The 22931-nt window shown below is 41.6% G+C and overlaps 1 protein-coding gene across 7 annotated transcripts in view; it reads right to left on the reverse strand.

Annotated features, from left to right (window-relative positions):
• Window positions 1-22931, reverse strand: part of DACH1 (dachshund family transcription factor 1) — a 457159-nt gene that overhangs the window by 113910 nt on the left and 320318 nt on the right. For 4 of the 7 annotated variants that reach the window (XM_074961884.1, XM_074961866.1, XM_074961849.1 and 1 more), the window contains 2 exons: window positions 9704-9839; window positions 7902-8036 (listed from right to left, as the gene is read on the reverse strand). In XM_074961884.1, coding sequence (XP_074817985.1) covers window positions 7902-8036; window positions 9704-9839 — 271 coding nt within the window. Of the gene's footprint in view, window positions 1-7901; window positions 8040-9703; window positions 9840-22931 lie in introns of all 7 variants that reach the window. The other 3 variants (XM_074961859.1, XM_074961876.1, XM_074961840.1) reach the window with 1 other exon arrangement.

Genomic DNA, 22931 nt, shown 5'->3' on the forward strand with positions numbered 1-22931 from the left:
GTAGATTAGAGAAACTGGAGATTGGTATAAGAATTGTAAGGTGGATAAGGAATTGACTAAAGGGGAGAAGGCAACAGGTTGTGCTGAAAAGTGAATTATCGTACTGGAGGGAGGTTACTAGGGGAATTCCTCAAGTTTGATCTTGGGACCAAACTTATCCAGTATTTTTATTAATTACCTTAGCACAAATATTAGCAGTTTGGTAATGAAATTTGCTGATGATGCAAAGTTGGGAGGCATTGTCAATACAGAGAAGGACGAGCATATTATACAGGAAAATATGGATGGTCTTGAAGACCAGAGTGACAGAAATGGATGAAATTAAATAGGACAAATGCAAGGTCATGCACTGAAAGTCTAATAATAAGAATTTCTGGGAAAATCTGCAAAAAGAAAAGGAGTACTTGTGGCACCTTAGCGACTAACCAATTTACCTGAGCATAAGCTTTCGTGAGCTACAGCTCACTTCATTGGATGCATCCGATGAAGTGAGCAGTAGCTCAAGAAAGCTTATGCTCAAATAAATTGGTTAGTCTCTAAGGTGCCACAAGTACTCCTTTTCTTTTTGCGAATACAGACTAACACGGCTGTTACTCTGAAACCTGGGAAAATCTGGGGACTCATCAGTTAGAAGCGACAGAAAAAGAGAGAGACCTGGGTGAGTGGGTTGATCACAGGATGACTGTAAGCCACCAATGTGGTGCAGCTGTGAAAAAGGCAAATGTGATCCTAAATTGTATCAGGTGACACATTTCCAGGAGAGTTATAGAAGTATTAATGCCACTGTACAAGGCACTGGTAAGACCTCATTTGGAATATTGTGCACAATTCCAGTTGCCCATATTGATTTCAACTGGAACAGGTGCAGAGAAGAGCTACTAAGATGATCAGGAGAAAGGAGGGCCTATCTTATGATGGAGAATGGAAGACCTAGGCTTGTTTAGCCTAGTAAACTGAAAATTGAGAGAGGATATGATTACTCTCTATAAATCCATCAGGGGGTAAACATGAGGGAGGGTGAAGAGTTATTCAAGCTAAAGAAGAGGGATTTCCAAACTTGGTTCACGGCTTGTTCAGGGTAAGCCCCTGGCAGGCCACAAGATGCTTTGTTTACCTGAGCATCCGCAGGTACGGCTGCTTGCAGCTCCCAGTGGCCACAGTTTGTCATTCCCGGCCAATGGGAGCCGTGGGAATTGGTAGTAGCAAGAGAAAATAGAATGAGAATAAGGGAGGAAAGAACAAAGTTACAAATACAATATCTAGGTATTGTGGCAGGGTCAGGTCAGATGGCTACAAGAGAGTGGTTGAAGGTAGATACATTAGTTCCAGGTTAAGCAGGTCCCTTTTCCCTGGGTAAGATAACAGGGACTATTCCAGAACACTCAGGAACTTTCTAGAACTAATTAAGGCAGGCAGGCTAATTAGGACACCTGTAGCCAATTGGGAAGCTGCTAGAATTAATTAAGGCTAATCAGGACACCTGGTTTAAAAAGGCTGTCACTCCAGTGTCGCTCCAGTGTGTGTCACTCCAGTGAGGTGTGCGCGTAAGGAGCTGGGAGCGAGAGGACATGGTGCTGGAGGACTGAGGAGTACAAGTGTTAACAGACATCAGGAGGAAGGTCCTGTGGCAAAGACAAAGAAGGTGTTGGGAGGAGGCCAGGGAATTGTAGCTGTCAGGCAGCTGTTCCAGAAGGCACTCTAGACAGCTGCAGTCCACACGGCCCTGGGCTGGAACCCGGGGTAGAGGGTGGGCCTGGGTTCCCCCCAAACCTCCCAACTCCTGACCCAATACAGGAGCTTCCACCAGAGGGGAAGGTCTCTGAACTGGTCCCCAAACCACATGGTGGATCAGCAGAAACTGTGGGAATTGTTCTTACTCTTTTTTCCCCATGCTGGCCAGTGATGAGGTTATCTGAGTGAAGGGCAGATTTGAGCCATGGAAGTGGCCAAACTGAGGGACACTGTGAATCTCTGAGACAAGCAAAATCTGCAAATAACTGCAGGACCCACCAAGGTAGAGGAGGAACTTTGTCACAGTATTTAAAGTTATGTTCATGTCTTGGTTGCTTCCACTTCACGTAAATATGGAGTATGTATTAGGACATACACACACACACAAAATGTGTGCATATACAGTGACTCCTCACTTAAAGTCTTCCCAGTTGTTTCGTTGCTAATCAGCTAGGGAACATGCTCATTTAAAGTTGTGCAATGCTCCCTTGTAATTCTGTTTGGCAGCCGCCTGCTTTGTCCACTGCTTGCAGGAAGAGCAGCCTCTTGCAGCTAGCTGGTGTGGGCTTGGAACCAGGGTGGACCAGCACCCCCCTATCAGCTCCCCGTTCCCCTAAATTCCCTGTGCTGCAGCTGCCCAGCAGGCTATCAACTGCCTGCAGTTCAGCTGTCCCTCCCCCCACTGCCATGTGTTGCTCCTGCCCTCTGCCTTGGAGCTGCTCTCCAGAGCCTCCTGCTTGCTGTTCGGGGAGGGAAAGAGGGGGCTAATGCCAGGGTGTTCACCTTCCCACTGCTCCTGCACCCTGCTTACCCCATCTTCCATAGAGCGGGGGGGGACACAACAGGGCTCAGGACAGAGGGAGCTTCCTGGCAGCAGCTGCCATCTCAGCTTGCTGATTAACCTAAAAAGGCAGTGTACTTAAGAGTGGGGTCAGCGTACTTAAAGGAGCAATGCGCATCTCTCTCTCAGTGTCTCTGTCTCTGTCTTCCATGCTGTCTCCCCTCCCCCTATTCGTGCTGCCTTGTAGAGTTTGAGGCTAGATTAACAACAATGAGTTAACCCTTGAAGGCTCAGCCCATTGCTAGTTCATCATTTAGCAGTAAGGCATCCCCTGGGAAATATCCCACCCTCTGATTTCGCCACCTCAACCAAGCTTCACAATCATCATTGCTGTGTACCAGTATTAAATTGTTTGTTTAAAACTTATACTGTGTGTGTGCGTGTGTGTGTGTGTGTGTGTGTGTGTGTGTGTATATATATATATATATATAATATAGTTTTTTGTCTGGTGAAAAAAAATTCCCTGGAACCTAACCCCCCCTATTTACATTAATTCTTATGGGGAAATTGGATTCACTTAACATCGTTTTGCTTAAAGTCGCATTTTTCAGGAACATAAGTACAACGTTAAGCAAGGAGTTACTGTACATAGATGAAAATGGAGAGATTAATTTTTGTGTGAGCATAATTTAACAAGGGGAAAGTTTGTGAATACAAATTCATCCCAACTGTTCAAGACTCCTTCCATAAAAAGAGTTTTCTTGGATAACTAACTAAAATTCTATTTAAGCCAAGAGCTAATGTATGTTCTTGAGCATGTGGTTTCTGACTTGGGTGGGAGATGGTTCCAGTAAATGAGAATGCACAGTGATGCCAAAACTGTTTCTTTGTCCTTAATTTTTATAACAAACATTTATTTGCTCTTTTGGGGGTTGAGGGTAATGGTGAATATGCTAGATGTATTTCTAGTCAAATCATCAGAATATTTAAATTAGGTTCTGTTGTTCACTCTGCAGTGTTGGCTTTTTGAAATAATTTATTTTTTTTATTTTCCAGGCTAAGTAGTCATAACTCTAGGACATGTACCGGCTGGCTATCTGGGACTCGTCATGTCCCGAGGGGCATAAAATATAATATATTTGTATGAAATAAGAGAAAATTATTGGGGTTATCAGAGAGTTATATCTCAAATGCAGGTACTATGGCATTTTAAAGGAGATTAGTGTAGATCAGGGGTTCTCAAACTGGGGTCGTGACCCCTCAGGGGGTCGCAAGGTTATTACATGAGGGGTCACAAGCTATCAGCCTCCACCCACAAACCCTGCTTCGCCTCCATCATTTATAATAGTGTTAAATATATTTTAAAATGTGTTTTTAAATTATAAGGGGGGGTCGCACTCATAGGTTTGCTGTGTGAAAGGGGTAACCAATACAAAAATTTGAGAACTTCTGATGTATTTCCATTAATAGCAGAGTTAAAATAAATTTTGGAAAAGGCTAGTTTAGCTTTTGTTGTGAAGGCAGTAAACAGTTCATTACAGAAACTGAAAACAGCATACACCGTTTTCAAAAGGAGAGTTCTATAACACCTCAAATAACTTATTCAATTTAAAACGTAAGAATGACATTCAAGCTTCACCTAAGATTGGTTTCAATCTAAAATTATAAGTATGTGCAGACAGAAGAAGGTTCTAATCTGATGTCCTAGTAACCACAGTATCTCAGCAAAATATGTGGGATTATCAAGAACCAACTCTTGTGCCCCTATATTCACTTTTTGTATTACTTGCAGCAGCTCCTAGTCTTAGCTTTAGCACTGAGTTGAAAAGAACTAAACTGTTCTTGACAACATTATCTAACACACAACTCTACCACTTCATAATACTGATTTTTTGTGTAATCCTATTTAAATATTTTTTTTAAAAAAAAATATGCATCACGACAGGATTCCTAATTTACAGGCTGCTGAAATGAAGACAACTTGTCTTAATGATAACTGCTGTCAGACACTTCAGCTAACCTCCTTCCCAGGATCATTTGCAATTTTGCAGTACATTTTCAGTGTAGTTGGAAAATTTGTTACCCTCTGATGAGCAAGCATGGACACTGAAAATGTAGACTTACAGATTTTCTTAAAGGTGCACATAATAGTTTTTTGGAGAACAGGTTATTCTCCTTTTTTTGCTGCAAGAAGTATTGATCTAGGGCCTGATCCATGGTCCATTGAAACCAATGGTAATCTTTCCACTGATATTCATGGGCTATGGATTAAGCCAATGGAGTCCAGCCCTACTCCCATTGTGCTAATGGTAGATTGACTTCAATGGGAGTTGAGGTCACTCAGCCCTTTGCAAAATCAGGCCCTAAGAGAGACTGGACTTTAAAAGTAGACAACAATAGAATCAATTAAGCCAATTATATAAAGTAATTCAGATGGATAACAATATTCTGAAAGGGCAATTAGAGCATAAGAATGGCCACACTAGGTCCAGACCAACAGTCCATCTAGCCCATCATCCTGTCTTCTGACAGTGACCAATGCCAGATACTTCAAAGGGAATGAACTGAACAGGACAATCATCAAGTTATCCATCTCCTGTCATCCAGTCCCAGCATCTGGTAGTGAGAGGTTTAGGGACACCCAGAGCATGGGGTTGCATCCTTGACTATCGTGGCTAATAGCTATTGATGAACCTATCCTCCATGAACATATTTAATTCTTTTTTGAATCCAGATATAGTTTTTGCTTTTACAACATCCCCTGGCAATGAGTTCCACAGGTTGATTGTGCATTGTGTGAAGAAATACTTCCTTTGTTTGTTCTGCTGTCTATTAACAACAAGCAAAATGCAGCTACATATACACTAAATCTATAATTATTATGCTATACTGTACTGTAGAGAGTGGCTAGAATAGCTCCATATATTGCCCAAGATACATGACGTTCTCTCTCCTTGACCAAGCCCATCATTTGAATCAATCATAATTGGCCCCTTCTGGCTTCTCTTGGACCTTCTTAAAATAGTGTCTTTATTAGATTTCATTGCCCTAACTTTTTCTCATGTTTAAATTTCCCATTGATTTTAATTAATTTCTCCCTAAGCTCAGGACCTTGGAGAGCTTTTTGGTTTAAAAAAATTGGGGGAGGGAGAAGGAAGAAAAGAAACATAGGCTTCTTCACCAGGTGGGATTTCCCAAGTTCTCACAGCTGTAATTAAAAGTCATTCTAGTTCCAACTGATGGATTGACATAAATATGTCTTAGAAGAAAACAGAGTAATGCATAAATTCTTAATGTCTCATATTCAAAACTCACGATTTTTTTTAAAGTCAGGTGACAAGGACAAGGCAGATTCAGACAATGCCTGAGTATTTCCATGCTATGTATATAAAATTGCCTTTTGACAGATTAGAGGTGGTAGCAGCAAGCTGCAGATCTGAATGTCAGGGCCATAGCAACACTAACCGATAATTACCATCTCCACAAATATCTGTGAATGGAATCACTTGTTTTAATACAGATAAGTTTGGTATAAAAGTTAGAGAGCTGGTATGGGAGATATGATAAATGTGGTCATGACAGAAAACAATTTTTAATTTAGTATGCCCTATCAATCTAGATAGCCCATGAATATTTACCATTAATTCAGTAGGCTGGAACAGAGAGAGAGAGAAAGAAAAGGAAAAACAGAAGCTTTGACCTAAACAATGACTGTTGAAGAAAGAGAATCTTCAGCAGTTTCAATAAGAACAAATTTTATCGGCAAGCTGAACTGGTGGCCGCATGGGGAAACACATTTGGGGAACCATTAGAAACAAAAGTCATGTTCCTGTTGTTTTAATTTTTTTATGGGACAAATGGTAACAATTCCCAATATGTGCTGCTGTTTGCTAGATTTACCAGGCTGACTACACAGGGAAAATATGCGATGTCAGTGGGCTAAAATTGAAACATTTACTGAAATTTAAAACAAGCCTATTTGATCACATCATACTCCTCAGCAGGGATACCATTTGTAGGTGCTAAGTGGGGCATATAAGAAGCTAATACAGGTTGTGAGTGTAATGAACCAAAATTAATGGTTTATATAAAAGAAATGTTGTTTCCATTATTTTTAGGGTAATTTTATTAAAGATGCCACCTGTCCAGAATAGAAGTGTCCAGATTTTAATTCTCTTTTCATATCTCACTGTTCAGACATGGGACAGAAAAGGTAAGCTCTTACAGCTATTACTGTTCCAGGCATTCTATCCAGCTGTATTAAAGTGACTGGCTCTTACATTTTGTACCTGTCCCAAAGAGCTAATTTCTTCTGACTCACCTTTCCCAGAGAATTTTTTTACTAAGGGAAACAGCTCCTATTTCTAACTCCTCTTCCACTGATACCATTTTCCAGCTCTATAAAGCTTGCTCAATGTTTATGTGTAGTTTAAGTAAAAATTCCGTATGAAATATAAATACTGAAGAATTCAGTTAATATTTCGAGTATACATGGAACGTAACACGTTTGTACACACAACATGATGAAATGGTACTACAATTAATCGAAACACTAATAGACCATTAATCTAACTCATAAATTTGAAGTCAGATAGTCAATTAAATTGAAAATAAAGTACTTAATATGCAGCAGTCTCATTTTATGCTGTTGGGTGTTGTTGCAGCTGTGTATTACTCTTGCCTTTTTCCCAATGCATGGCCCAATATCCATGGTGCTCAGCACTTCTGAAAATCAACTCATCAAAGTCAATCACATAGAGAATGATTTTTAGCAACTGATGTTTTTTGTTGGAGGATTACAGATGAAACAATTATCTAAAATCATTGTTATCTCTCATGAAAATACTATGAAAAGTGCAGAGCTCTTCTTCAGGTCTGGGAAACTAACTCAGAGTATCACTGCTAAATACAAGCACCCTGTAGAAGAAGAAGTATAAGAGTTCTGTGTGAGCTCAAAAGCTTGTCTCACCAACAGAATTTGGTCCAATAAAAGATATTACCTTACCCACCTTGTCTCTCTAATAGCCTGGCATCAACATGGCTACAACAATACTGCATATAATAGTGCAGTCATTTACCTAGATCATGAGGAAAATAGTTCAGGCCTACATTTTTTATATCTATCCTTCTATGTAATATTTATTTAGTTTTTCTCTTTATAGCTATTATTCAACAATATACTCCTTACTAGACTATAAAATAGGAGAAGAGACAGAAAAGCCATTTAGGGTCTCACTTATGCCACAACATTAATAATAATAATAATTATTATAATTATAATTATAAATATCATGCAGCTACTGAGAACAGGGTCTCATTCATATATATATATACACATATATGATATCATAAGGACATAAAATCCATAAGAGCATACAATGTATGTTACCTTTCTCAATATGTATTCTTTTAGTCTCATGTCCAACCTCATGACCAGCCAGATCACCTTCTTTCGGGCCAGGTAGGATATTAGGTGATAAACCCATCAGCATCTGATTCATGGATAGCCCATTCTGATGTACAGCTGCTAGTCATACACACATAGACATAAAACCAACAACAATATTAACACACATACACAAAATTAAAATAATGTTAACAATATTACTCATGTCGCTATTTTTTTAGATACTGTCTCAATTGTACAAGAAAACTAATAACCTCAATATCATTTAATTAGTGATATTACATCCACTCAGAGGAAGCTAGTCTGGTAGGTCCTTTCCATATCTAATTTCTATTGTCTCCATTCAGCCGGCCCCTTAAACCCAGCCTTCTGAGGCACAAAAGCCAGAATCCCATATAAGCCAGTTGGGCAAGAGGCTGACACATTCTGAGAAAAAACTGGCCCAGAAAGCAATGGCAAAAACACATAACCTAAGAATGAGGTTCAGGGAACTCCTGTAGATTAGCTCTCCACTCCTTTCTTGGATTTGATCCCTATTTCTCAAGCAGCCATCTTGCCCCTGCAGGTACCACACATGGAGAAGCAGTTATTAGAAATGGGATGTGGTATGGCAAGTGGAACAGGCCTAGGTGTTTTATTTTAAAATTTAAAAAAATGTCTGCAATGGCTTAGGAACTCTATTACCCTAATCCAGGGACAATATGGAGAGCTTCTGACCTCAGCTGCTATTCTGTGATTATGGAATTTACTATAGAATCCAGGCATTGTTGTAATATGTTGCCCTACAATCTAAGATTTCATTTTTTAAAACTGTTTTTGTTACTCATGGTTATGAAAATAATCTTTACAATATTATTCAAGTCTAAACCAATATAGTGTTACCTTCCTGAGTCTGCAGAAAGCCTGAAACATCCATCCAATGTGTTTATCTAACTAGAATCCCAAAATGCCTCCCTATGTTTACACAGAAGCTAAAAATCTCAACTGCCTCTTATTAAGGGACCAAAACCTTTGGTTTCACCAACTGACAACTTCAGAAATGCAGTGCTGTGTTGTTAGTACAAAAGTCTGCAACCTAACAAAAAAAGATGAAAAGGTGTGGACAGGGTAAAATAAATTGAATTTAATATGCATAAAATAATATGGTCTAAAACCTTCAATTTCCAGGCTACTGCATTGGAGTACCTAAGATTCCAGGGATGCACAAATCTTAGACACGGAATCTTCACAAAAATTTCATGAAATTTCACAGTTTAATTTGATTCTATCCCTTGTGAGTTCTGAAGTCAAAATATTACTTGTATCACATTCCCCACCCTAATGTGTGTGCAGATTTTTTAAAAAAATGTATTTCACCTAGAATTATTTTTTTTAAAATTGAACTATCCTATAAAATGTCACTTCTGAAGTCAGTTTTAATATAGAAGTCCAACTAGGGTAGCAGAATTAAATAAAACTGTAAAATACATAAATGTGTCACAGCTTGTATATGTTCAGTTCTGAAATTAGTCTAGCAAATTGCTTTCTCGCTGCAATTCTGTTTCATAGCTTATATCTTTATGCTTAATATGACATAATGGCAGTTTTCATCAGTACCTATTAATGAAGCATCATACATTATGATACTGTAAACTGGGGAACTTAATGTTGGGCGATAGCTATTGCAGCTGAACTTCGGAACATGGTACATCTAGATCTACTTAGACTTAAGGTATTTTGGTTAGAAAAAAATAGCTTAACTTAATCAAATTTAAAATGGTGACAAGGAGAAGAATGTGACCTACGGATTCTGTCTGATGAGCTCTCAGTCCGTGCAGGTGAGCTGGACACACTGCTGCTTCGATGAGATGATGGATGGCTCCCAGGTCTTCGACCTTCTTCAAGGGAAGGAGCAGGAGAAGGGCTGTCTGGAACACGTTCCTACACCCCCACAAAAACAAGATAACACATTAAAGACAACAGATCTCCTGATTATTGAACATCATTTCCTCTACAGGATCTCCCTGTTATTTGAGCAATATCTAATCCCACTCTGCTCAGTTACTCTTGTTTATTCCTGGGGTTGACTTGACTTGACTCTCCAGGACTTGTGGCATGCGATTCTCAGAGGAAGGTTCATACCTCTAGAACACCAGGGCCTGTCTTCTATAATGCAGCAAAAGACTTAACCATTGAGTCAGGCTTTTTAACTGACTCCCTCGACTATATTTAACAGCATCTTGTTTTTTATGACATGGAGTTATGTTTGACAAACCTATTTTGGCTGTGATTGCAGTAACCAGTATCATGAGAAAGTGGATGACATTATAATTTTATAAATAAATAAGGGCAACACTCTGACATCCTTACTCATTTGTTGAGAACCTTACTCCTCAAATGGTCACATTCATTTCAATGGGACTATCGGATGAGTAAAATATTCACAATCTGGCAGTAACTAAATAAAACAGCTACAGCAGAAAGCTTTTGACATACTAACTAGTTGCACAGAAAATGTATTGTGTTCATAAGTACTCAATATTTTTTGAATGAATCCTTTCTGAAACAGGCTGGGCCTGTGTTGGTGAAAAAGCTGTACCAGAAGTTAATGTAAGAATCAGAAATATCCGATATTTATGCAGCTTTGGTGCAGAAAGAATGAACAAAGGGAGGTGAGTGTTGCTACTGGAGAAGGAGAAGTTACTTACCTGTACAGTAACTGGAGTTCTCTGAGATGCTTTGGTGCTCCACCTTAGCATGTGCACATGCCCTTACACACTTGATCAGAGATTTTAGTTAGCTGTGCCTGCACAGAACACATTCTCATGCTCCAGTGTGAGGGTATAGAGGGAAGGCAGGCCACAATTCCAGTTCCTTTCCAACAATAAAGTCAAAGTAAGACTTCACATCAGAGGGGAATGAGGTTGGGTGGTGGAGCACCCATGGGAACAAAACATCTTGAACTCCAGTTACTGTACAAATAAGTAACCTCTCCTTTTTCTCTTTTTCTTCTTCTTCTTCTTTTTTTTTTTTTGAGTTATAGTTCCATCTTAGGAGACTTTTTTGAGTTATAGTTCCACCTTAGAAGATTCTCAGGCAGTATTTCTATGAGGAAGTGGGTGTTAAGGAGACAGATACAGTACAGCTCAGTGAATAGCATCACCGAAAGTCATATCTGCCCTGGAAGCAGATACAACACTGTAATGCTTGGAGAATGTGTGAATGGATGACCTGGTGGTGGCCCTGCAAATGTCCATGATGGTGATGTCCTTAAGAGGTAGATTGAGTTCTTGTGGAATGGGCAGTCACTCAAGGTTGGGGATGCACACTGGAAGCTTCATAACTAACTGAGATACATAATGAAACCCATTTTGATAGCCTTTGAGTAAAAATTGGTTGCCCCTTCATCCTTTCTGTGAAGGAGGTAAAGAGTATTTTAAAGGCCTGGAATGGTTCCATTCTATTAAGGCAGAAGGTAAGAGCCCGTCTCTCAGCCAGATTATGAAGACTAGCCACTTCTCTTGAGGAGTAAGATTCAGGGTAGAATACTGCTAGTTGAATGACTTGATTGATATGGAATTCTGATCAGACTTTAGGCAGGAAGTGAGGATGGGAGTATAAGCTACTTTAACATGGTAGAAAATTGTGTACAGGCAGTCAGCCACAAGTGGCCCTAGCTCTTCTACCCTTCTGGCCAAGGTTATGGCTAGGAGGAATGTAGTCTTAGAAAACAAATGAAGGAATGAACAGCTGCCCATGGATTCAAATGGAGGATATCTCAGGGCATTGAGAAATAGGCTAAGGTCCCAAGGAGGAGTAGGGCTACTTGTCATAGGGAAAGAGGTTACATAAGCCCTTAAGGAACCTCACTGTGCTAGGTGATTGAAAACAGACAACCCTTCAACTAGTAGGTATAAGGCTGTATTGGCAGTTAGGTGGACCTAATGGAATTGAGTGTCAAACCTTGCATTTTTAAATTAAACTGAAGTGGGTAATTGAGCATGGTTGTAAGGAGCGACTTGGAGGGGGATATAGATTGATGAGTACACCAGGGTTGGAAACACTCCCACTTTTATGGGTAGATTTTCCTTCTGATGGGTTTTCTAATGCTCAGAAGTATAGTCTTAACTTCGGGAGAACAGTCCAGTTCTATGCCCGAGATCCATCAAGGAATCAAGCCTTGAGGCACAGTGAAGAGATGTTCAGGGAGGGTCTTGGTGCCTGGTTCCTGTGTCAGGGGACCTACCATCAGTGGAAAGTGAAATATGCCTGCAGAGAGAGATGAAGTAAAATGGGGAACCACACTTGCTTCAGTCATGATGGTGCTATCAGAATAGATTCATAGATATATAGCTCAGAAGGGACCATTATGATCATCTAGTCTGACCTCCTGCACAACTCAGGCCACAGAATTTCACCCACCACTCCTGCGAAAAACCTCTCACCTATGTCTGAGCTATTGAAGTCCTCAAATCATGGTTAAAGACTTCAAGGAGCAGAGAATCCTCCAGCAAGTGACCCATGCCCCATGCTACAGATGAAGGCGAAAAACCTCCAGGGCCTCTTCCAATCTGCCCTGGAGGAAAATTCCTTCCCGACCCCAAATATGGCGATCAGCTAAACCCTGAGCATATGGGCAAGATTCACCAGCCAGATACTACAGAAAATTCTTTCCTGGGTAACTCAGATCCCACCCCATCTAATATCCCATCACAGGCCATTGGGCCTATTTACCATGAATATTTAATTACCAAAACCATGTTATCCCATCATACCATCTCCTCCATAAACTTATGGTTGTTGTTCTCTCTCTTGCTTTAGTTTGTTCAGAGCCTTGAGGATCAAGGGTGTTGGAGGGTAGGTGTATAAAAGGGTAAGAGGCCAAGGGATGAGGAGAGCATCCTCCATTGAGTTGTGGTCATAACCTCCCCTTGAGCAGAGTCAATGGCACTTCACATTGGATGGTGTTGCAAAGAGATCTGTCTCCAGAAGGCCCCAGGACTGACGAATGCTCTGAAAGACTGAGAAGCTGAGTTTCTTCTCATGATTTTGGTGAAAGTGCTCAGGGGGTCTGCTATGGTGTTCTGCAGGCCGGGCACATAGGCCTTTGACATGTCTATGTGATGAGCTATACACAAGTTCTACACCTATATTGACTCTGTGCGCAAGGATTGATCTATCTCCCACTTGCCAATGTATGCAGTATAACGCCACTTTGTTGTCCAGCATCACTTTGTCAGAGTGGTTGCTCTGAGTCTGAGAATGTTGATTTGGAGGGACCCTTCATGGGGAGTCCAGTCCTGGGATGTAACATCTTGGAAATGGGTACCCCAACCCAGCAGGGAGGCACCCATGGTGATGACCCTTGATGAGGATGGACATTAAAAGGGGACTGCCACACAAACCTTGCAAGGATCCTTCCACCAGTTGAGGGAGTTGAGAACTCTTGGGGGGTGGGAGGTATTAAGGTCAGCCATTTGGAAAGATTGTACTAGCTTTGAGTGTAAACAGTCTTGACCCAGGCCTGGAGGCACTGAAGGTGTAGTCTTGCATGGGGCAGGTATAAATTTCAAGAGGTCACAGAGTAGCCCTGGAATCTTTAAGAGAATGGAGGTAACCATCAGTGTTATTACTGAAGATCTTAGGCCTCTCAAAGGGAAGATCCTCCATCATATTCTGCACTTCCTTGGGAAGACAGAGGCTTGCAGCCAGGAGGCTCAATGCATGATGATGTCAGTTGCCATTGAACACGAGGCTGTGTAAGCTGGCTGAGGGAAGTTTGTAGAATATTTTTTTAGCTCATCTGGCTTTCCACAAAGAGAGCCAGAAGCTGCTCTCTTTGGTCTTGGGGAAAATGATAAATAAAATGTGAACATTTTCCATAATTTGTGAAATCATACTTTGCCATGAAGACTTGATAGTTTGCAACCCTAAACTGAAGAACAAGTGACAAATAGATCTTATGACCTAAAAGACACTCAAGCTCTTTGTCCAAGAGAGTGGATTTGGAGCAAGCTTCTCGATTCCTTTCATTGACAGCATCCACTGCCAAGAAGTTGGCGGGAGGAGGGGAGTTGTGAGAAAAAATTATTCCAGATCCTTGGACAGTACATAATATTTCCGTCAGCCCCCTTGCAAGTGGGTGCGATGGTTGTAGGTGTCTTCCATTCAGTGCAGGATGGTGAAAGTAATGCCTCATTAATGCAAAAGGCAACCTTGCCCTGGGAGACAGAATGTTCAAAAGAGAGTGTTGTACTTTCTGGATCTCCTCCCAGGGAATCTGGAGTGACTCCTCTCCCTTTTTAACAGGTCTTGAAAGGCCTTCCAATCATCTGCATAAGATGGTGGGGGTTGGGATAACTGCCTCATTGGGGGAGGAGGAGGACTTGTCAGATGGTGGTGTCTTCTCCCCAACCACTAGCTCTTGCTCCTCCAAGTGGTCCTCCTGTTGGGGAGGGTACTGTGGTACCAGTTGCTGTTGATCTGAATGAGGCTTTTTGCAGGAGGACACTATGTAACACTGGTCAGTATAATTATCCCATGGGTTCTAGAAAGTCCACTGTGGTGGTTTATAAGGGAAAGGAGTGGGATACAGAAGCAAGAATGGGAGCTGTGGCTCCAAAGGTTGTGATGGTGCTGGCAAAAGATCCCTCTCAGTACCTGTTAAAGAGAGAAATTCCAGTGTCAACAGCAACTAAATCCTAATGGGAAAGGAAACTGATCAGTACTGGAGAGCCTGGGAAGTGCTCCACAGGAATCTCAAATGGTACCAGAGATGATATGAAAGCATAGTCCTTGCTTTTGTTGTGGCAGTGGCCCAAGAAAGACAATACCAGAGCATGCATTGAAGGCTTCTTAGAAGAGTCCCTGCTCCTAGAGGAGTTCTTGTGTCTGAAGTTATCCTCCTCTGGTACCAATGATGGTGCTGTTCAGTGCAGTTAACTAGAAGACTTCTTGGTGCAGGGTGTACTAGAAGTCTGATTTTTGGGTACCTCATGGAGGCTTCAGCAGTACCCATATGAGGATACAAGGTGTCCTTGTTCCCTAGCCTCACAGGTGACTTTCCCATTCTTCTGGAATCTCTCTCCAGGGAATGGGTTTTCTTCACTCCCAAAGCTGCCCCATAGTCTCTGCTTACTGAAGGCTGAAGTTAATGAAGCAGTCTGAATGGAGGAGGCCAATGTACGGCAGTGGAGGGGTACTGGACCACACGGGTCTCACAGAACGCTGAATCAGGAGGAGCTTCAGCCTGTCTTCCCTCAGCTTCCTAGATCTTCTCTTAAACCCGGAGCATACCTTGCACTTTGATGGGACATGAGATTGTCTGAGGTAGCTAGAATGCCCATTGCTGAGGGAGAAAGACCTGTGGCAAGTTTGAAACCTGGACTCTTTGGCACAATGTAAGAAAGGAGGCCACAGACAGAGAAAGGCTGAGGGTAAAGAAGGCCCTGGATAAAAAGAATGGCCCAGGAAAAGGGGGACCACCCCCAAAAAGCATAAGCCTCTGCTTAAAATAAATAAGAAACAAAATTAAATAAAATGCTAAAAAAATTACAGAATAAGGCAGTAGCTATAAGGCTAACAACAGACACCATAAAACTATCTCAAACTGAAGGTGGTTGAGAAGGAACTGGACTGGTGGTGGGTATTGCTCTCCCTATATATCCTTGCATCTGAGCGTGAGGGTGTGTAGCGCACAAGTGTGACCTGCAGACATTGCCAGCTAAAATATCCAATCAGGAGTTCACGGGCAAATGTACATCCTAAAGTTGAGTACCCATAGGGATTATAATTTGAAGGACTGTCTTTTGGGGGGGTCTTGTCCTGCAATTGCTGAGCACTCTCAACTTCCAATGACTCCTAAGAGCCTAGAACATTGTTGGTAAAAAAAACAATAATAAAATAAAACAAACCCCTCAGAATTGGGGGAGCGCAGAATCTCACAGAATTGGGCCCACTAACAGAATCATTATGATATATCATGTAAATAGGTCTCTAACAATTATTTAACAATTAAGTCCAGATTTTCAAAAGACCTCAGGCCCCAACATCTCCCACCTAGGCAACTAACTAAAGCCTCACTCATTCAGAGACTTAGGCTATGTCTAACAAGAAATCGTACAGTGGTACTGCTGCAGCTGCACCACTGTAAGGTCTCCTGTGTAGCCAATCTATGCCGGCGGGAGGTGGAGACAAAGCATTCCATGCATGTTTATCCTTTCCTTCCACACAAACACACTGTGAGTGATCATAGAATCAAGGAAGATTAGGGTTGGAAGAGACCTCAGGAGGTCATCTAGTCCAACCCACTGCTCAAAGCAGGACAAACCCCACCTAAATCATTCCAGCCAGGGCTTTGTCAAGACGGGCCTTAAAAACCTCTAAGCATGGAGATTCCATTCCAGCGCTTCCCTACCCTCCTAGTGAAATAGTTTTTCCTAATATCCAACCTAGACCTCCCGCACTGCAACTTGAGACCATTGCTCCTTGTTCTGTCATCTGCCACCACTGAGAACAGCTGAACTCTTCTGCAGACTAAATAACCCAAGTTCCCTCAGCCTCGCCTCATAAATCATGTGCTCCAGCCCCCTAATCATTTTCGTTGCCCTCCGCTGGATTTTCTCCAATTCGTCCACATCCTTTCTGTAGTGGGGGTCCGAAAACTGGACGCAATACTCCAGATGTGGCCTCACCCGTGCCGAATAGAGGGGAATAATCACTTCCCTTGATCTGCTGGCAATGCTCCTACTAACGCAGCCCAATATGCCTTTAGCCTTCTTGGCAAAAAGGACACACTGTTGACTCATATCCAGATTCTCATCCACTGTAATCCCCAGGTCCTTTTCTGCAGAACCGCTGCTTAGCCAGTCAGTCCCCAGCCTGTAGCAGTGCATGGGATTCTTCTAGGGATTCTATTGTTTTTGCTGAACCTCATCAGATTTATTTTGGCCCGATCCTCCAATTTGTCTAGGTCACTCTGGACCCTATCCCTACCCTCCAGTGTATCTATCTCTCCCCCCAGCTTAGTGTCATTCATGAACTTGCTGAGGGTGCAATCCATCCCATCATACAGATCATTAATGAAAATGTATAACAAAACCAGCCCCAGGACCGACCCCTTGGGCACACTGCTTGATACCGGCTGCCAACTAGACATCGAGCCATTGATCACTACCCACTGAGCCTGACGATCTAGCCAGCTTTCTATCCACCTTATAGTCCATTCATCCAATACATACTTCTTTAACTTGCTGGCAAGAATACTGTGGGAGACAAGACCAAAAGCTTTGCTGAAGTCAAGGTATACCATGTCCACCTCTTTCCCCATATCCACAGAGCCAGTTATCTCATTATAGAAGGCAATCAGGTTGGTCAGGCATAACTTGCCCTTGGTGAATCTAGGTTGACTGTTCCTGATCACCTTCCTCTCCTCCAAGTGCTTCAAAATGGATTCCTTGAGGATCTGCTCCATGATTTTTCCAGGGACTAAGGTGAGGCTGACTGGTCTGCAATAGTTCCCCAGATTCTCCTTCTTCCCCTTTTTAAAGATGGGCACTACATTTGCCTTTTTCCAATCATCCGGGTCCTTCCCCGATTGCCACTCGCTTTCAAAAATAACGGCCAATGGCTCTGAAATCACATCAGCCAACTCCCTCAGTACCCTCAGATGCATTGCATCCAGCCCCATGGACTTGTGCATGTCCAGCTTTTCTAAATAGTCCTTAACTTGTTCTTTCACCACTAAGGGCTGCTCACCTCCTCCCCATACTGTCGTGCCCAGTGCAGCAGTCTGAGAACTGACCTTGTCTGCAAAGACCGAGGCAAAAAAAGCACTGAGTACTTCAGATTTTTCCACATCATCTGTCACTAGGTTGCCTCCCCCATTCAGTACGGGTCCCACTCTTTTCTTTATCTTCTTCTTGTTGCTAACATACCTGTAGAAACCCTTCTTGTTACCCTTCACATCCCTTGCTAGCTGAAACTCCAGTTGTGCTTTGGCCTTCCTGATGACACCCCTGCATGCTCGGGCAATATTTTTATACTCCTCCGTAGTCATCTCTCCAAGTTTCCACTTCTTGTCAACTTATCTTTTGTGTTTAAGCTCACCGAAGATTTATCTGTTAAGCCAAGCTGGTCGCCTGCCATATTTGCTATTCTTTCTGCATATCAGGATGGTTTGTGCCTGAACCCTCAATAAGGCTTCTTTAAAATACAGCCAGCTCTCCTGGACTCCTTTCTCCCTCATATTAGCCTCCCAGGGGAGCCTGCCCATCAGTCCCCGGAGGGAATCAAAGTCTGCTTTTCTGAAGTTCAGGGTCCATATTCTGCTGCTCTCCTTTCTTCCTTTTGTCAGGATCCTGAACTCGACCATCTCATGGTCACTGCTGCCCAGGTTGCCACCCACTTCTACTTCCCCTACCAATTCTTCCCTGTTTGTGAGCAGCAGGTCAAGAGGATCACAGCCCCTAGTTGTTTCCTCCAGCACTTGCACCAGGAAGTTGTCTCCAAAACTCTCCAAAAACTTCCTCGATTGTCTGTGCACTGCTGTATTGCTCTCCCAGCAGATGTCAGGGTGACTGAAGTCCCCCATGAGAACCAAGGCTTGTGATTTGGAAACTTCTGTTAGTTGTCCAAAGAAAGCCTCATCTATCTCATCCTCCTGGTCTGGTGGCCTATAGCAGATGCCCACCATGACATCACCCTTGTTGCTCTCGCCTCTAAACTTAACCCAAAGACTCTCAACAGCCTTTTCTCCAGTTTCATACTCGAGCTCTGAGCAATCATACTGCTCTCTTACATACTGTACAAATCCTCCACCTTTTTTCCCCCACCTGTCCTGGCTGAACAGTTTATACCTATCCATGACAGTGCTCCAGTCATGTGAGTTACCCCACCAAGTCTCTGTTATTCCAATCACATCATAGTTCCTTGACTGTGCCAGGACTTCCAGTTCCTCCTGTTTGTTTCCCAGGCTTCTTGCATTTGTGTACAGGCACCTCAGATAGCTAGTCGATTGCCCTACTTTCTCAGTAAGAATCTCAATAAATTTAATGAAACTATCACAGGCCCTGCTCCCGCTCTCACTGAAATGAATAGAAAGGCTTCTATTGACTTAAATGGGAGTTGGATCAGACCAACAGTGTGTAAAGTTAAGTGTGTGTTTTAATCTTTTCAGGATCAGGGCCTAAAAAACCAGGGTGAAATCCTGGCGCCATTGACTTCCCTGAAGCTAGGATTTCACTGCAGATTTTCAAAAACACTCAGTTCCCAATTAGACACTTAAACAAGTGGTTAGATTTCCAAAAAGGGCTTGGAACCCTACAGCTGCCTTTCTGACTAACTTTTCTGCTTGACTTACAGAGCCCCAAAGGAGTTTAAATAAAGGTATATAATGTATTTTAGGTTAAAAAAATTACAGGAAAAAAAATCATTTAAAGAAGTTTATCAATCATTGAGGATGCTATTTTATTTCTAAATATTCATTTAAAAGTCCTTTGAAGTACTCTCTATATTTGACTTTTCTCAGAGATACATCAACTGAGCAGATAATTTCATTTTCTCTCACTGAAAGTCAGGATTTCCTGAATAATCCTGATCAGAAATTTGACAAAAACCAGAAACTTAATTTTTCCCTACTGTTTTCCAACCAGTTTTATTTCTGACATAATGCAATAATACAACTTCTGTTTGCGTTAGTGGCACACATGAAAGCCTGCTGCTGTTAATGTAGACAAGCCTCTTGCAGAAAGAGCATGCTGTTCTTCCTTAAACCCCAGACAGAATTTGCAACAGCTCTGATTGTCACTATATAGCACACACAGTAGCTGGATGAACATTTGGTCTGTTGAATGCATTCCAAAGGAAATGAACAACACATCTATCTATAGTAATCAATAAAATTGCTCAGGTTAAAGTTTACTGTGAATGTTTGTTATGCATGCTGTTGTGATTGCACAGGGACTCAATGGGCCTATTAATGGAGAGGGTGAGGACCTTTTAGAACAACGTATCAAGACATTTAAGTGGATTCCACTTTAATAGTCTCTATTTTTTAAGTTAAAAACATTGATGAGAAAAGTTTAACTGCATCATAGCTCTAGGCTTATTATGAGTTTGATTGTGTTTATATGCCCATGAACCGAGTAGTCAAGTGGAGGATTAGAATGCAGATGTTCTCAGAACATAGAAGATATATTTCTTTACATTTAGGAGGATTTAAGTATCCACAGTGTACAGATTCAGTATAAATTGAAACAGACCATATTTAATCATTTAATTAAATATATAATGTCACTGTTTGGCATACAATATATTGGTCTTTGAAGGGTTTCATTAAAATGAAATCCAGTGAGCATATAAGATTTGAATACAGAGTTTCAGAGTAAATTAATTTATTTAAACCACTTAATTTGCTTACCCTATTTATTTATGTGTGCTATTACAACATATATTATAAAATCGAGACAGCAAAAGGAATGCATAGGACTAACTAATATAATTATTACTGAAACAAACCAGATAATGAGTTTTATTCACATGTAATAAGACACAGCATGAGAAAGTCTATGAGGGAACTATGTAAACTGGGTTTATCAGTTCATTTGTGGAATACCCTTTAACCTCAACAGACAAGGGACTGAACTATGGGTAGGCAAGAGTATTACTAATGTAATACCTCAGCTCACTGCTTTACAGTCTTGCTTCGTAACTCCACCAATCAATAATATACAATCTCTTGTAATTTTCTGTCTTTATTAAAGCTAGTTGCAATAATAAATGGAAATGCTAGTAATAATAAATTTAAATACTTCCTTGCTCTAAAAGGGGCACACTAATAAACTAATGGTGCTGGAATATCAATATTGGAATGTTATTCTATCCTTTCACCAGGGTGTTTGTGGAGAAAAGATGGATTTAGGTAAAATGACATTTCAAAAGCACTTTATTTTAAAAACTTTTTAAAAAGGAAATGTATAAAAACATGTTCAGTTAATAAATCAGACTCGACTTCAGCAAAATACACTATAATAGCTGTCTTTTGACTGATGTGAAATACCACTTTCAGACCAATAGGTCTAAATTAGAGAAAGAAGAGTCAAAACTTTCTAAATTTTAATTCTGGCTCTGACAGTGACTCTTTCCAGGGCCTTGTGAATGTCCCCTAGGCTGTGTCTACACATTTTTCTTTCTAAAATGTATGCCCATCCCTTATCAATTCAATGCCACTGAAGAATAGACCAAGCTGCAGGCTGTGGCTGCCACCCTGTCTGCATTAGAGTTCCAACCATTGCTATAAAAGAGGGACATTTTCCAGTGGCAAAATCTTGGTGTGTCTAATGCAGTGGTGGGCAACCTGGAGCCAGCATGTCCCTGTGGCTCGCACCGCTTCCCACAGCTCCCAGTGGCCGGGAATTGTGAACCACAGCCACTGGGAGCTACAGCCAGCTGCGCAAATGTAAACAAACTGTCTGGCGGCCCGCCAGTGGATTACACTGATGGGCTGTGTGCGGGCCACAGGTTGCCCACCACTGGTCCAATGCATACCAGAAGCTTTACTAAAAGCCAAATATATTGAGGAAGATTCTCTTCCACACTCTACTACCTCTGAGTCATTTAGGTCCAAGTCATAGACTCATAGCTAAGGATTCCAAAGCCAGTCCTGACCTCTCACCTGGAACTTTCATAAGAACATAAGAATGGCCATACTGGGTCAGACCAAAGGTCCATCCTGCCCAGTATCCTATCTACTGACAGTGGCCAATACCAGGTGCCCCAGAGGGAGTGAACCTAACAGGTAATGATCTAGTGATCTCTCTCCTGCCATCCATCTCCACCCTCTGACAAACAGAGGCTAGGGACACCATTCCTTACCCATCCTGGCTAATAGCCATTAATGGACTTAACCTCCATGAATTTATCCAGTTCTCTTTAAACCCTGTTATAGTCCTAGCCTTCATAACCTCATCAGGCAAGGAGTTCCACAGGTTGACTGTGTGCTGAGTGAAGAACTTCCCTTTATTTGTTTTAAACCTGCTACCTATTAATTAAACTTGCTACCCATTAAACAGAACAGTGAGAGAGTCAGGGGCCCAGTGGAGGCATGTCAAGGGCAGGGAGAGATTGTATGTCATTGCAGTGCTGTGAAATCCAGCAATCTCCTTTTGGTAGATGATCCTTTGGAGAACATTGCTAGCTGGCACATGTTAGAGAAACCTTCATGCAGAAGACCAGGCAGCTATAACCATCTCCTTAATGGCCACAGATCTTCCCTCCTGTGATCTGCTGGCCCATTATACGTACTACTTTCACTTCAAGCATTCATTTTCTGGTTCTACCCAAAAGTGAATCAACTTTGTTGAGCAAGAACCACCAATCCAATGGCATTTCTAAAAACCTATCACCACAAAATTGTACTGGATTACAGAAAGCCCATGAAATTTGTTAAAAAGAAACAGTCAGCTTTCCTACTTTATAATTAGACCATGACCCTCTATCTTGGAGCATGCAGACGGATTTATTTAGGATTTGCTTCATGCATCTGTAAAACTGAGTATTGCTCATGGTTCTAGACATTTAATTATTTGTTTTCTTTGGATATTTACTCCATTATTTTATTGGTAATGGATGTTAGATATAAGGGTTGGTAATTATCAGGATCACTCTTATTTCTATCTTTGATGATCACTGCACATTTGCTTTTTATCCAGTTATCTGTCACCTCCCACATTTCTTTTTTGTGGCTATTGAGAAATGTTTAGCATATGTCCTTTTTCTCCGATCCTGCCTGGCAACAGGAAGATGGGCTTTACAGACAGGCTTCACTGAGAAGGAAACAAGAGGCAAAGATGTGTCTATCATAGGTAGCACAAAAACCACACTCTGCCCTCTTCTTTTCTAAAATTCTAGAAAGCATTGATCCAGCCAGGGATCCAGCAACTCTCCTGGGCATTTTAGGACACATGTTAAACTATTAGCTATTAGTAGCACTGCATAATTTTGCCTACGAGCACCCCTAAAGTCAAATACACTAAG

This window comes from Natator depressus, chromosome 1, assembly GCF_965152275.1.
Source record: "Natator depressus isolate rNatDep1 chromosome 1, rNatDep2.hap1, whole genome shotgun sequence".
Classification (NCBI taxonomy): domain Eukaryota; kingdom Metazoa; phylum Chordata; order Testudines; family Cheloniidae; genus Natator; species Natator depressus.